Genomic DNA, 16,333 nt, shown 5'->3' with positions numbered 1-16,333 from the left:
GCCCTTGACCGGAGTCAAACCTGGGACCCTTCAGTCCGCAGGCTGATGCTCTATCCACTGAGCCAAACCGGTTTCGGCCAAACTCCAACTTTGATGGTAACAACCGTCTAGGATTCCCACCCTTTACCTCTGTCTGTGATTGTTAAGCCACGTCTAGACGAGGCTGAACCTCCCAGCTGGGATGTTGGACTCACGTACAGGACATACACAGCAGAAGAACCTGGGTTTCAAACCTGGCCCCCCCCCGGCCCTGGGCAAGTCCCCTAGCCCCCCGGGCCTCGGTGTTATCTGTAAAATGGGTCCAAGTGCAGTCCAGTCTGATTCCTCCCTCGCTCACAGTGCCCAGCACTCAGGGAGCTCAGACGTCTGCCACCCAGCAATGATTCCCGCCTACAGAGGGCAGAGGGCCTCCCCTTGCCTGGCTGGTTTGGCTCAGGGGACAGAGCATCAGCCTGCCAACTGAAGGGTCCCAGGCTAAATTCCAGTCAAAGGCACATACGTGGGCTGCGGAGTGATCCCCAGAAGGGGGCGTGCAGGGGGGAGCCGATCAATGATTCTCTCATCATTGATGTTTCTCTCTCCCTCTCTCTCCCCCTCTTCCACTCTGAAAGCAATAAAAACATTTTTTTTTTTAAATAGCCCTTCAGCCGCCACCCCAGGGATGCACCCATCATGTACGTCTGACAAACCCTCCCAGGCCTCCATGGTGAGGCCCGTTTCAGGAGGGACTGCCCTCCACATTGACTCGAACCCCACTCTGGGAACCGCCAGGGCCCACCCCGTTCTCCTGTGGCCCTCGGGACGTCTTGAGATCTTCTCAGATTCCTGGCTGTATCTGCCGTGGCCTGGCCTACATTCGAGTCTTCGAGGAAAGTAAGAGGAAACCAGGTGAACTGAGCAGCGTTTTCTTGGCGAAAACACGGTGGTCCCAGGGAGCCCCGGTGGCAGTCCCGCCAGGCAGGCAGCACCCGGTGGCTTCACTGTGACACCGCAGGAGGCCCTGTTCTCACACTCCGCCCGCTCCTCCGAGGGGTGACAGGCCGAGATGCCGGGTGCCTTGAAGTTCTACGGCTGCTGGCTCCATGTCTACAACAGTTTCAAACATCTGCACTGCTAGCAAATTGGTGATCACTGGCTGACTAGCTCTCAATTTAGGATCCCTAAATGAAAATCAAGAGCCTTAGTTCTAGAAGTGGGTATTCGACAATGTGTTAAATACTCATTTCCCCAAATTCCACCCTACGCCCATCCTTTATTGTGCCAAATGAGATCAGCTTAGGGGACAAGGAAAGATAAGAAGGCAGGAAGGTTTATATCGCACTACAGATACAGCATAAACACCTGCACAATACCAATAGCTACTGATCAAACATCCACTATCTACCAGGCATATATCAACTCATTTAACCCTCATAAGCTGTACGGTGATTACGAATGTCACAGAACTCAGCCGAGGGCAGCCTATGGAAGTGACGTGACGTGGCCAGTCTCCCTGCGGGTGGCGGCAGAACAAGGAATTGGCCTGAGGTCTATCCTGCTCTTCCCTGCTTACCGGGCGACTCTGCCAACCAGGGCAAAAGGAAATAGCCCGGAGCCTGACACCCTCCCTGCTTCGCTTCGTCTCCGACGCCATCTCCTATCCCATCATCTTCCCCACAGCCGGGGCGCTGTCAGCACCTCGGCTTTGCTCCAAGCTGCGGCGCACGGCACGTGTCCTCTGCCCTCTGGTCACATCTCCACTTGCTCTCGGTCCACTCCCCACACCCCATCCTTTCCAGCGACCTCAGCGAACAGAGCCCCCCCTCCCTGCCTCCTATCTCCGCCGGCAGTGCGCAGTTCTGACTGAAGCTCCACTGCCGGCAGGCACCATCCATCACGGGCCCAGCCGGGAGCAGACAGCAGGTCCCATCTCTCTCCTCTGGCCTATGCCATGCCCAGTATGATGGACAGCTCTGTTCCCGCCACAGCACCAGCTCCGGAATGATTAACGTGGCTCCCTCACTCTGGCATTTAGAGCCGAGAGAGCTGATGGACTGATGACTTGTCTCCGAGGCCGGCCATGTTCTCATGAGAAGCTGCTCCTCCTGGGGAGAGTTGGGGGGTTGGGGGTTACAGTAAGCAGGCCAGGTGCTGAGGTAGACACCTCACAAATACTGCATCTCGCTTAATTATCCTAACGACCCAGAGACAAGAGGATTCGTCGTCCCCTCTGTGAATGAGGAGAGTGGGACCGATCAGTCACTGCTGGAGCGGAGACCCAGTTCCAGTTCTGCTCAGGTAGGAAGCCAGCCTTGACCTCACCGCACCAGTGTTGGAGAGAGAAAAGAAGGCAAGGCCTTACCTACACACAGGTACGTCTGAGTGTGCAATGCACTTCCATACGTGTGACCTCTCTTCCTCCTCTGAAATATGAGGCTTACCTTTCATTCCATTTATGGGCTGTTTTCCCTCCCAAGAGGGTAGACATTCCATGGTCCCTTTTGTGACTAAAATCCTTAGAGATTAGAATCCATCTTCGACACAGGAAAGAGATTAACCTTGTTTTTATGCCATACCTGGTTATTTTCAACTGGACCCACCCATAATTACACCCCAACCAACTCAGAACATACACATAACACAGGGCCTTGCTCTGGGACCTTCTAGAATTGGCCTCTTTCCGATTCGCCTTGTGGTAGGCACTCCACACCTCGGTCCCTGATATGGACCGCATAGCCTGCTGCGTGGTCTCAGGGCCTCTGACCAGGACACCGTCCCAGCCTCCCACCACTGTCTGTGGCACAGCCTGACCCTACACCAGTGAGGGTGAAGGATACCACACACACACACACACACACACACACACACACACGCACACAACCTTCCTTGGACCTCATGCCCCAGAGAATCCAGGATCTCAGCAAAAGTCTTAACTATGTACCTATTTCTTAGCCTGACTCCGGCCATCACAGCAATGGGTCACTGGGGCAGCACACGTGACGTTCCCTGCCAAGTCAAGTGTAGATCAGGGCTCACCTCACCACCCTTCTGGTTTGCAGGTGTTTCAGCAGTGACTCTCTGACAGCCCTACACTCACTGAGCAAGGAATGGCCATGAGCTTGTGAATGGCATCCTTCCTGCTCTCAACTTAACCCTCACTCAGACCAGGTCTGGACGAATCACGTCATTTCTCCACGGAAGAGCCCTCCAGGACTCTGAAGCTAAACAAATGTCAGCAAGACCCGGACAGTCAGGGAGGGTGACCACAAGCTGGAGCTCTTTCTTCATTGTGTTTCCCTGACGCCACGAGTGTCCATCCCCACTAGCTGAAGGCCACCCATCTCTTAGTGAAGTGCGGGCAGCAGGGATCACTACTTCACAAAACCCAGGGGACCACATGGATGCAAGACGAGGGAACCGGTCCAATACCAAGAATCTAGACTAAACTTGTATCACCTGGTTCTGAGGCCAAGGGGAGACGTATGGAAAAACATGGCAGCAACCAGAGGAATGACAAGTAATTGCAAAATCAAGAAACAACGCACCAAAGTTCACTCCACTGACAGGAACACTGAACCTGTGACATAACGAGGTGGCATGCTGTTTGCAATTGAAAAGGTGGGGGCAGAGCCTGTGGCGGCAGCTGGAGGAAATACTGAGCCTGAAGACCGGATGCAACCAATCAGGCACTGACCCAGGCCGGCAGCTGACTGCCCAGAGCCATGGTTTCCTCTTCTGTAGAATGGAAACACGGGTGAAAACAGAATAGCCACTGCAATAGGAGGCACCTCAACACCGTCACTTCAGGAGTAACACGGAGTAACTTAAACTCCCTAGTACCAGCCTCAGCAGGCTATCGCAACACTTGGGTAACAGCTGATGTTAAGTGCTCGTTACAGGACCAGGCGCCGAGGGAATGGCCGGTAACTAAAAATGTCTAAGATTCAGTTTACTTGGATAACACTGCCCAACATGGTGCTGAGCACCTTGCATAATTATCTTGTCATACTTGTCTTCAAGATGTTTATAAAGCTACACATTTTCATGGATAAATATCATGTACACTAAAATGCTGGGAATACGACTGGTCTTTTCGCTTACCTGCTTTTTCCGAAATTTTCTACAAATATCGCTTACTGAGGTGTATTCCTACTTCTTATGCTGAAATACAATAAAAACCAGGATACTATCACCAGTAAGAACCCCTGCGAGAGCCGCTTCTTTCGGAGTCAGCGCTAAGGACAGCCGGGCTCTCCCTGAGGAGCTGGCATGTGCTTCTCTTTTTGATAAAAATTCACTGACTTGTCCCTTCACTTTGCCACCAGGAAGCGCAGAGTCAACATTTTAGTTCATTCAATTGACTCCTTATTCTTTGACTTTCTATTTTAATTTCTTTCCATTCTAATTTCTATTTCTTAACGAGTTTTTAATAACCTGATTTTGTAGTTCTTATTTGTATGTTAGTTTTTCCAATGTTTATCATAATTTGAAGAGGGAAGCCAGGTAAACATACACATACATACAGACGACTGCTGACTCAAAGGACAGCTGCTGCCCACGCCCTTCACGTTCTGTCCCTGCATTTCAGAGTCTTGGGTTAGGACCTTAAATTACAGATTACCACCTTTAAATCCTACTTGAGATTTTTTTTTTTAAATGAAAAACTAAAGTATCTTCCTGTAATAACATCATAATACCATAATTTAAAAAGTCCTAGAAGTCTCACAGTTAAAGTCAGTGTTATTATTTAATTCTCAAAATTATATGTATTTAAATATAAAGAAAACTCCATCCCCAATATTCTTCTTTATTTTTTTAATTAATTGATTCCAGGAGGGAGGGAGGGCGGGAAAGAGGGTAAAAGGGTGAGATGATGAGGGAGGGAGGGAAAAAGGGAAGAGAGGAGGGAGGGAAACATTGATTTGTTGTTCCACTTATTTATGCATTTATTGGTTGCTTCTTGTATGTGCCCTGAACAGAGAGTAAACCTGGCTTATTGGGACCGCACGGCGCTCTAAGTAACGGAGCTACCTGGCTAGGGCCCCCAACTCTCCCTTTCCCCCACCCTCCAAGCTAGGTAATGTCCAAGCAAAAGCAAATCCTATCCCCAAAAGCAGGCCAGGAGATCCCAGAGAACAGGTATGCTTGTGTCATCACCCACACTGAGAGCCTCACGCAGGAGAGAGAGAAAAGGAACTGCTAACATCACACACAAGAAGGCAACTGGAATGGGCAGCCTGAAAAGGACTTTTATAATTTACAGCAATGTACAAATACTGTAGGTGCGCACCAACTCGGAGAGAACAGACCAACTAATCTCAGTTCGGTCTGTCTCGCGAGGTCAGGTCCTCCCATCAGGAATCATTGGGAAGCCCAAACAGCTTCACAGTTCCTGCTTCCCGACTGCTGTCATATTTGCCATCTTTGTCATCACAGGCAAATGCCAGCAGAGGCCTTTTGGGGTGCCAGGCCACAGTGAAGGTCGGGGACTCACACTGCACCTCCCATAGCTTGTCTCCTACAAAAATCAATATAGAGAAACCAATCAATACATTAGTAAGAGAACACACTCATTAAGCACTTAGCTAAATTAACTCATTTAATCCACTTGAGAGCCCCATGAGACAGACACAATCATTCCCCCACTTTACAAAGAGCACGGAGGCGCAGAGAGGTCACAGGTCATCGTGTGGCAGAGCAGGTTCTGAACGCAGACGGGTTAACGTAAGAGCCCATGCTCTGACCTGGCCGACACTCGGTGGGAAAACAGTGAGCAGACGCTGATGTTCACTGAGCATCCTATGAATCACACGGACTATACTTTATTCTCATAAAGTATAACGACAACCCAGCAAGACAGGTCATGGTTTTCAACACCATCGTACACAGAAACGAGTGACTTAACAGGTAAATCACATCTCAAGGAAGCAACGGAGTCAACACATGAGGTCAATGTGTTTCCAGGCAGCAGATCCACCTACTAAGTCTCAATGCTTTCTAATAAGAGTAATATAAGTTCTTTCTCCCAAAATTGTATTCCTCCCACTTGTTGAAATTCGAACCCCACTCAAAGCGGCAGTGAGCTCAGCAGCCACTGCGCTGAGAAGCTGGAACATTCTGCAAGTGAGGCAGGGCCCAGAGTAACAGGTGAGAACCCCAGCATCACAGGAGCTGCGTGTCTGGGTGGCTGGACCACGTTCCCCATGATGTGGCCAACAGTGGCATTCTTTAAATCACAGAATTTCAAGTTTTTTACTACTTCTCTGAAGTTTTCTACATAGTTTTAATTCTTTACTAAAGATTCATGTATTTCCAAAATAATACAGCTACTTTAAAAAATAAAACTGAGGAAATTCTTTTATAATATGATCACACTCTATTTTTCTATTTGCAAGTTCTGTTTTGCTATTTTTAAAGCACATCACACCTACTGATAATTCCTTAAAGTTTAAATATACATATACATATATATGTATATACACACATATATATTCACATATAGGCAAAAAATAAAGAGAAATATATTACAATGCTAAAAAGAGATAGCAATTAAATGATGGGACCACAGGTCCTTCCTGTATTGTAAATTTTTCATTATAATGAAAGAATTAAGAGTTAATAAAATAAAAAATATTTTCCTAAATCACTTTCCTTCAGACCTGCCCTGGCCTTTCCTAATTCTTTGCTCCCTGCTTACCTGACTGTAACAGTCGTAAAAAACAAACTTGCCTTAAGGAGACAAATTCATTGATACTAATACTGATGGAGTGATGTGCAGAAATGAAATCACATGACAGGAGAAGTCATGATGGCCAGAGATGAAGGAAGAGAAGGTTCTTGTTAAGATAGGGAGGTTTTAGTCACCTGTCTCTACTTCAGCAATGTCAATAAAATGATCTTCTGATGCTGAAGCAAGCATTTTCCCATCATGGCTGAAACTGAGGGTCCTCACAGGCCAATCCAGCCTAAGGAGAAAGTAGACAAAGGAGACATTAGAATAACCCAATAATTCCCTATGCTGATATAAAGTTCAGCATAGGGAATATAGTCAATAATCCTATATAATATGGGGAGGGAGGGCAATGGTAACATATGTACACATATAATACCTTAATAAAATTTAAAAAAATGAAATAAAAATAATCCTATATAAAAGGCTAATATGCAGATCAATCAAATGGCAGAAGGACCAGTCACTATGACGTGCACTGACTACCAGAGGGCTGAAGGTCAGCGCAGGAGCTGCCCCCTGGTGGTCAGTGCACTCCCACAGGGGGAGCGCTGCTCAGGCAGAAGCCAGGCTCATGGCTGGCAAGTGCAGCGTGGTAGTGGGAGCCTCTCCTGCCTCCGTGGCAGGGCCAAGACTGTCCAGCTGATAATTTAGGCCCGCTTTCTAGGAGGAGCGGGCATAAGCCGTCAGTCAGACCTCCCCCGAAGGCTCCTGAACTGTAAGAAGAGGCAGGCCAGGCTGAGGGAATCCCCTAATCCGAGTGCACGAATTCCGTACACCGAGCCTCTAGTATTGTAATAACTATGTATGGTGTCAGGGGGTACTAGACTTATCGAGGAGAACAATTTGTAAGTTCTATAAATATGTAACCATTATGCTATATACCTGAAACTAATAATACTGAATATCAACTGTAATGTAATAAGATTTTAAATAACCCAATAAGAAGGCACAATTTTACCTAAAATGAAATAAAATGTCCCACAAGGCAAGTGCTGGCAGTGTCGCTTACCTGGAAAAGCACCGAACACACACTAGTTCATCCACATCCCAGAGGCTGACCAAAGCATCTGCACTTCCTGTGGCAAAGTACTTCCCCGTGGGGTCAAACTTGATACAGATGCAGTTAGAAGGATGGGCATTGATGGACTGCACAGGCTTCAGCTCTGGGTAGCTGCAAAATATGACAGACAGCAATCAAACTGTGCAAAGAGGACTGTAATGCTAAAGTATTGGGTCGGCAACTAAGTAATTGCGGGTTTCACACATATATGGCTTCAGTTGAATTTTTAGGTTTGCAGACGTAGTACAAATGTAAAACACATTTTGTATTTGATAGTTGGCTATTCAGCTGTTAATCAGTAAAAAAAGTTTTTTGATCTGTTTTGTAGTTTTTGTTTGGCGTTCGTTGAAAAATGGAAAATCAAAAGGAACATTTTCGTCATATTTTGCTTTTTTATTTCCGCAAGGGAAAAACGCATCACAAGCTCATAAAAAGTTATGTGCTGTTTATGGTGACGAAGCCTTAAAAGAACAGCAGTGTCAAAATTGGTTTGCCAAATTTCGTTCTGGTGATTTTTCACTCAAAGATGAAAAACGCTCTGGTCGTCCAGTTGAAGTTGATGACGCCCTAATCAAAGCAATAATCAATTCGGACTGTCACAGTACAACACGTGAGATTGCAGAGAAGCTTCATGTATCACATACATGCATTGAAAATCACTTAAAACAACTTGGCTATGTTCAAAAACTCGATACATGGGTTCCTCACGAACTGAAAGAATCACAGTTAACGCAACGCATTAGCAGCTGCGATTTGCTAAAGAAACGTAATGAAAATGATCCATTTTTAAAACGACTGATAACTGGCGATGAAAAATGGGTTGTTTACAACAATATCAAGCGGAAAAGATTGTGGAGCAGGCCAGGTGAACCAACTCAAACAACATCAAAAGCTGATATTCATCAAAAGGTTTTGTTATCAGTTTGGTGGGATTACAAAGGAATTGTCTACTTTGAACTCTTACCACCCAACCGAACGATCAATTCTGATGTCTACATTGAACAACTAACGAAATTAAACTATGCAGTTGAAGAAAAGTGGCCCGAATTGACAAATAGAAAAGGTGTTGTATTCCATCATGACAATGCAAGGCCACACACATCTTTGGTCACTCGGCAAAAATTAATGGAGCTTGGTTGGGATGTTTTGCCACATCCACCATATAGTCCTGACCTTGCACCATCTGATTACTTTTTGTTTCGATCTTTACAAAACTCCTTGAATGGTAAAAATTTCAATAATGATGATGATGTCAAATCGTACCTGATTCAGTTTTTTGCTAATAAAAAACAGATTTTTTTGAACGTGGGATTATGATGCTGCCTGAAAGATGGCAAAAGGTCATTGATCAAAATGGGCAATACATTAAAGAATAAAGTTATTTAGTTCCATGAAAAAATTGTCTTTGATTTTCTTTAAAAAATCCGCAATTACTTAGCTGCCGACCCAATAACAATAGGAGACACTAAAGAGGAAAACCAAAGATAACAGAATATCAAAGACTGATTTAAGAAAGCTTTCCTTAAATACAGATTTCAAACCACACACCACACACCTGAGACTATAAAGCCAGATGTGACACAGAGGTAAAATTACTGATTGAAAAAGGAAATTCAGTTATTATTAGACCCTTTTGTCAGTAAAACTTTATGCCAAAAGAAAAAATACATATTTAAGATACACAAGCAAGGGTTTTTATAGCTAGCGAGACTGATTATCAATTACAAAAAGTTCAAATATGCACAATAATAAAACATCTATAAGTTTCATAAGTATTTGTTATAACTATGAACTCAGGGAATATTGTTCCCATGAACCATTCCTGAAGAATCTAAACTAGAGAATGAGCTTTGACAATCCAAATGACTAAAGATTTATCAACATCGTGCTGGTGACGAGCATTACATACAGTTTCTTGTAGAAACTACATATGGTTAAAAGGAAAGGTATGTGAAATGGCTCAATACTCTGACAATCTATAGTATTACTTTTTTTTTAATAGAAGAAGAATGAGAAAAGCACATACAACGAGCAAAATTTACTGTTTTAAGTAGTTACATTGGTGGTGGTGGTTATTCTGAGATAATTGTATGTGTAATGTTGGATAAAGGTAATAAGCAACCATCGAGCATTCTAATTCTATAATCCCTTGCATCTTTGAGGACCAGAATACTCTGAAAGGAAAGAGATTCGTAATATAGAAGAGATTTAGTAAAATTCCTGCAGTCCTGAATTTTAATTGGAAATCATCAGTATGAATTCCTAATTTTATCATTTAAAAAAACTGTTTAAATACCTAAGTCCATAATGATTCATTAAAGGGCGCGCGCGCACATACACAAAAACCTCTAGTTGGTCATATTTGTGGGGGTTTTTTGTTTGTTTTTAATATATTTTTATTGATTTTTTTACAGAGAGGGATAAGGATAAAGAGCTAGAAACATCAATGAGAGAGAAACATCGACCAGCTGCCCCCTGCACACCCCCAACCGGGGACAGGCCTACAACCAATGTACATGCCCCTGACCGGAATCGAACCTGGGACCCTTCAGTCCGCAGACCGACGCTCTATCCACTGAGCCAAACTGGTTTTGGCTAGCTGGTCATATTTGAAGATGATAGAGAACTAATTCATTACCCAATGATAAAGAGAATCAAGCATGTATCCTGTTTTCCCAAAATGAACTATATTCCTGAGTAACCAAATAGTAGGTGAGAGGACGTGTCTCATATTCCTACAAATAAATAAGCATTATGAGATCAGCAAAATCCAGACTAGGAAAATCTCTACTGGTTTTTCAATAGTAAGCCAAAGCTAAAAGAAAGGGATGGAGGGGGACCTCTAGATGAACAGACTTAAAGAGACTTATCAAATCCTTTAAAAGGGCAAACGCTAGAACATCTAGAGATACTTACTTGGTCGCTAAAATATAAATAACGATAAAACTCAAGACAGTGCTGACTTTTCAGGAGTGGGTTATGATTAGGAAAACGCGTATGGACTGACTTCTGGGATGGCCAGCAAAGTACTATTCCTTGACCTGAGTGGGCTACACAGGAGTAATGCATAGAACTGTTCATTAAGCTATACATTTGTTTTATGTGGTTTCCCATGTCTGTTTTACTTTCTAATAAAAAGGCTTTGAAAGTAAGTTATAGAATCCCCACTGCTTACAGAGTAAAATACAAGTTACCAAGCACAGAAATCCAGGCCTTTTGCGATCTGGTCCCAAATCGTATTTCAACTTTATCTTGCCACGTTCAGACTCTCTTTTCAATACCTTACCTGCCACCGCTCTCAGCAGCCCTGACCTACCAACTCCTCTCCAAATAAGCCATGTCACTCACACCTGCTTTGTCACCTGTGCAGTTCCCTTCCTCTGACTCTTAAAGTTCTACTCATCTTTCAGTCAAACTCAGAAGCTGCCTCCTTCAACCTCCAACTCCAGTTTCTTTCCTCAGGATTCCCCAGCAAACCCAGCCTCTCTGAGGGAAGACCTGCTTCCGTCTGCCTCGCATCGCTCACCCAGGACAGCAGGAAGAACGGCACCAGAGAGACCTGGATTCCAATTCCACCGTTTCGTTCGTTTAGAGAGCAAATATTTACTGAAATCCTTACTATGTGTAGCAGGGACTGGGCTAGGCATTAGGAATTCAACAGTAAACAAGCTAACCACAGTCTCTGCCCTCATGGAACTTAAGTCCAATGGAGGATACTGACAAGTAAGCATACAATTAGAAGATAAAATGAGAAATGGTCGCAATAGGAAGCACATCCAACAAGCCTCTGACCTTGAGGAGGGAGGGGTGTGAGATGGCTTCCTTGTAGTGAGTGTAATATATTTTAGTTGAGATTCTAAGGGGACAAATTAGCCACAATCTGAGGTGCATCCAGTTCTAGAGCTCACCGGCTGACCGGGGACTCTGAACCCCAGATCCTTACCTATCAAATGGGAAGCACACCATCAAACCCTCAGAATTTCTGTGAGGACCCAGCAAAACATAAGGTGCCCAGCTCAACAGAGGCTAGGGGTTATTCCAGTGTATCCGTTAGGCTCCTTCAGGACAGACTCACACCTAATCCATCTCAGCAACCACCAGCGCCCCCAGCTGTTATGGATAGAACGGTTGCCTGAGCTAGAAGCCCCTCACCTGAGGATGTTGATGCAACCATTGCCATTCGTCAGGAAGAACATGTTATTGTCGTTGTTCCAGGAGATTTCGTTGACCTCGAATTTGAACTGCTCCTCCGCTTTCGAACGGTGAGTCTTGGCGTCGATAAAGGTCACCACATCGTCCTTGTTGCCCACGGCGATGGTCTGCCCATCAGGACTCCAACAGATGTTAATGTTCTCCCCTAGAAAACCAGATGTAATCAGTAAGATCATCTGTGTGCCCAGAATCCTCAAGAAGTTTCTTTTGTCATCCTAGAAGGAAGACCAGAGTTATCTCCAGAGTTCATTCACTAAGGTCATGTCAATGTAAGGCAACGAGCAACTAAGAATCAGCAACTATGAGCCGGGCACATTCATCTACAGACTTGCCCATGTGAGCCTCCCAACACTGTCTTTATTAGCAATTCATTATCGCTCTTCACAGGTGAAGAAATGGAAGAGGTGAGCCAGCCTGCCAAAGCTCAAAGAGCCACTAGATATGGCTCCAAACCTGTTATTCTCTTACACCAGCATTTCCCAAACTCCAGTCATTCACATGCCACTTTCACAACGTTTATCCTAATCATGTAATAGCTATACTTTTCTTTAAAGCTGACTCAAAAAATTTAATTTAGCTTTAATTTAGTAATTATTTCGATAAGTTTTTTTTTCTTTTTTTTTATATTTTATTGATTTTTTACAGAGAGGAAGAGAGAGGGATAGTTAGAAACACCGATGAGAAAGAAACATCGACCAGCTGCCTCCTGCACACCCCTACCAGGCACATGCCCTTGACCGGAATGGAACCTGGGACCCTTCAGTCCGCAGGCCGATGCTCTATCCACTGAGCCAAACCAGTTTCGGCTGGTTCTTTTTTTCTAATAGGCATTTATTTGTGTATGTGTGTGTGTGTGTTTATGTATTATATATATAACCGATTTTTAAAGTTCATCCACTTATGCATCATAGGGAAATAACTACATCATCCCACCTACAGGTATGAGTCTTGCCAACACACTGAACACATCAATTAAAAATCTCATCAACTTTACTAATTCTCTAAGATGCACATATTTTTCATATTTTATTTTATTTTTTTTTTTAAATTTTTTTTTTTTTTTAAATCAATCTTTATTGTTCATATTATTACAAAGGTTCCTCATTTCTTCCTCCCTCCACCAGGTTCCCACCCCACCCTCTGCCCCCTCCCCATCCCCCATTGTCCTCATCCATAGGTGCACAGTTTATGTTCAGTCTCTTCCTCCCTCCCTTTCCCCGATAGTAAATCCCTTTTCAGATAGTAAATCTGTTACTTAGCATTTTCTCATATCAATAATACCTCCACAAGCCCAATGATACACTTCACACAAAAGACATTTTCAAATAGGTCAACCAGCCTCATCCAGGCCCCACCCAAGGCACTCACAGATCAACACCCCAGCGCTATACTAACTCAACACATCCAGATCTAAGCCTTCATCACTTGATTCAGCAGACCCTCAAGTTCCCGCAAAAGTTTCCAGCCATGTCTGAGAGGCAGCCGTGGGCAGGTACAGGTGAGGAGCAAGCTGTTTCGGGCCTGGCTGCTCCGGGCCTGGCCTCTGTTGCTCTGGTTCGTTCCACAACCAGCTGCTCCGGGTCTGGTCACTGCCGCTCCCGACCTAGTTGCTCTGGACTTGGCTGTTGCTGCTACAGGCCTGGCCGCACCCGACCCGGCTGCTCTGGGACCGGTTGCTCCGGTCCCGGCCGCTCCGGGCCTGGCCGCTCCCAGCCTGTCAGCCGCTGCTCCGGGCCTGGCTGCTCCCAGCCTGGCAGCCACTGCTCCGGGCCTGGCCGCACCAGACCCGGCTGCTCCGGGCCTGGCTGCTCCCAGCCTGGCAGCTGCTGCTCCCAGCCTGGCAGCTGCTGCTCCCAGCCTGGCAGCTGCTGCTCCGGGCCTGGCCGCTCCCAGCCTGGCAGCCGCTGCTCCTGGCCTGGCCGCACCAGACCCGGCTGCTCCGGGCCTGGCCGCTCCCAGCCTGGCAGCTGCTGCTCCGGGCCTGGCCGCTCCCAGCCTGGCAGCCGCTGCTCCTGGCCTGGCCGCACTATTTTTCATATTTTATTATCTAGGATGCATCTTAAAGTGCATTGAATGCATGTCAAAATCTTTGGAATACACTGTTATCTGGAAGTTTTATTTCCTTTCCTAATGGCACTTAAAATTTTGGTCTATCTTATAATCAATGACATCTTAATCAAAAACACATTTCAAGGTTTACAGGACAATACTGGTGAATAACAGCCTGTAAAGGCACAGGGCCTTTTCTCCCAGACCCCCAAGCCCTTCCAAGCTTCAGCCATCCTAGCCGATGAGCAGTTTCCCAAATGCTCCATGTCTGTGCACACGTTCCCTCATAGAGCTGCCCTCCCTCCCATCGCACCGACCGCTAAATTCCCACGGCTCCTCTAAGAGTCTGCGCAAATTCTGTGAGGCCCTCCCTGTCTCCCCCAGGCAGACCTCAGCATTTCCATTCTGGGCACCCACTTTACAGAGTATAATATAGGCATCTCCATTCCACGATGAACCACGTCATATTTTGTTAGAGGATTTTTTTTTTTAATGCACTACTAAACTGTGATGTCCTTGGAGCTCAGGATGTCCCATAACCAGCACCGGGCCAGGTATCTGAAATGTGCTTGTTGAATGCATGGAAGTGACGTGTCTTCCCATGGCCCCCTCTCTGAGCTCACCTTTCGTGTTCACAGTAGCGATGCACTTGGTGGTCCTCACATCCCAGATGCGGATGGTTTTGTCTCCAGACGCCGTGACGAAGAGGTCAGGGTTGCTTGGATGCCAGCACAGCTGGTCCACGCTATCGCCATGTCCGCGGTAATTGTTTTCTTTGACCTGAAAGAACAGATTCCAGGTGTCACACATGTGTACCTGCCAAACGTGACTCCTTAACCTCATTCACGTGAAAATCCTTAACCTCACGTGTATGTAACTTCTTAACATCACGTGTAACAACTTAATGTGAAGTGTATGTAACTTCTTAACCTTCTCGGACCAACAAAAATTTAGAAAATTAAAACGAGTCCGGTTCTTCCAAATCTCTTCCCCAAAACTCTTCCCAAATGCCCCTCCCCTTCCTCCCCAGTTACCCCGAAACCACAGGAGGCTGGTTTCCACATCAACACCATTACTGCTGCCCAGCCTGGCCTCCCTCCTCTGGTTTGCCGCCTCCTCTGCCACGAGGCTCCCAGCGCATCCGCTCCTTCCCACAGGAGCCTCCCATAGTCACAGGGGCCCTCTCGCCGGACCGGGACCCCACAACAGCCCCCCACCCCACTCCTCACCACACACACCCTTCCCACCACTCCCACACCCCGCTCGCCCGCCCCATCCACCCTGCACCTGTCTGCACCCCCACCTCCACTCCACTCCACACACCCCTCACCACCCCATCTTCACCCCTCCTTCCTACCACTCCCACACCCCTCCTCGTCCCATCTTCCAACCCATCACCCCCCTCCTCGCCCCTCACCACCCCGTCTTCCTCCCCACCCCTCTCCTTACCCCTCACCACCCCGTCTTCCTCCCCACCCCTCTCCTTACCCCTCACCACCCCGTCTTCCTCCCCACCCCTCTCCTTACCCCTCACCACCCCGTCTTCCTCCCCACCCCTCTCCTTACCCCTCACCACCCCGTCTTCCTCCCCACCCCTCTCCTTACCCCTCACCACCCCGTCTTCCTCCCCACCCCTCTCCTTACCCCTCACCACCCCGTCTTCCTCCCCACCCCTCTCCTTACCCCTCACCACCCCGTCTTCCTCCCCACCCCCCTCCTCACTCCTCACCACGGGCCCCCGATACCCCCCCCCTCGGCCGCACCCCCGCTCCGGGTCCCGCCGCCCTCTCCCCCCAGCCCCGCCCGGCCAGCCCGCGGCCCTCGCCCCGGCCGCGCCGGGCCCGCGCTCACCAGCCGGTCCTTCTCCAGCAGGAAGACGCTGGCCGTCTTGTCGAAGGAGCCCGAGGCCAGGCGGCGGCCGTCGCAGCTCCAGGCCACCGAGTGCACCTTGGCGCTGTGCGCCGGGAACTCGCGCGTCTTGCTGTGGCCGCGGAACAGCTCCTGCATGCCCAGCACGTAGCGCGTGGGGCCGCCGCTCACGGAGCTCCAGTGGGCCAGCGAGCCGGGGCCGCCCGGGCCCAGCGCCGAGGGCCCCAGGGCCGCCGCGGGCACCGCCATGCCGGGCCCCCGCCCCGCCGCTTCGGCCCCGCAGCCTCGGTCCGGTCAGCCCGCCGCGGCCCGGCCTCAGCCAGGTCAGTCCAGCCGCCGCCGCCGCCGCCGCCGCACGCATGCGCTCCGACGTGCGGCGTCTCTCCCGCGCAGCCGCACTGCGGCCCACCGGGAAAGGACTACAAATCCCG

At 47.7% G+C, this 16,333-nt stretch overlaps 1 protein-coding gene across 1 annotated transcript; it reads right to left on the bottom strand.

The window, feature by feature from the left end:
* Window positions 1-5,208: 5,208 nt before the first annotated feature.
* Window positions 5,209-16,270, bottom strand: THOC3 (THO complex subunit 3). Its single transcript, XM_084886194.1, has 6 exons — window positions 15,885-16,270; window positions 14,657-14,813; window positions 11,925-12,129; window positions 7,722-7,883; window positions 6,844-6,944; window positions 5,209-5,497 (listed from the first exon to the last, which is right to left on the bottom strand). Exons 1-6 carry the CDS (start codon window positions 16,149-16,151, stop codon window positions 5,334-5,336), a joined length of 1,056 nt encoding a protein of 351 aa, XP_084742320.1. The 5' UTR covers window positions 16,152-16,270; the 3' UTR covers window positions 5,209-5,333.
* Between the last annotated feature and the right edge of the window lie 63 nt (window positions 16,271-16,333).

Source organism: Pipistrellus hanaki, assembly GCF_964339955.1.
Source record: "Pipistrellus hanaki genome assembly, chromosome: 5".
In the NCBI taxonomy this organism is placed as follows: domain Eukaryota; kingdom Metazoa; phylum Chordata; class Mammalia; order Chiroptera; family Vespertilionidae; genus Pipistrellus; species Pipistrellus hanaki.
This window is presented reverse-complemented; position numbering and strand designations above follow the sequence as displayed.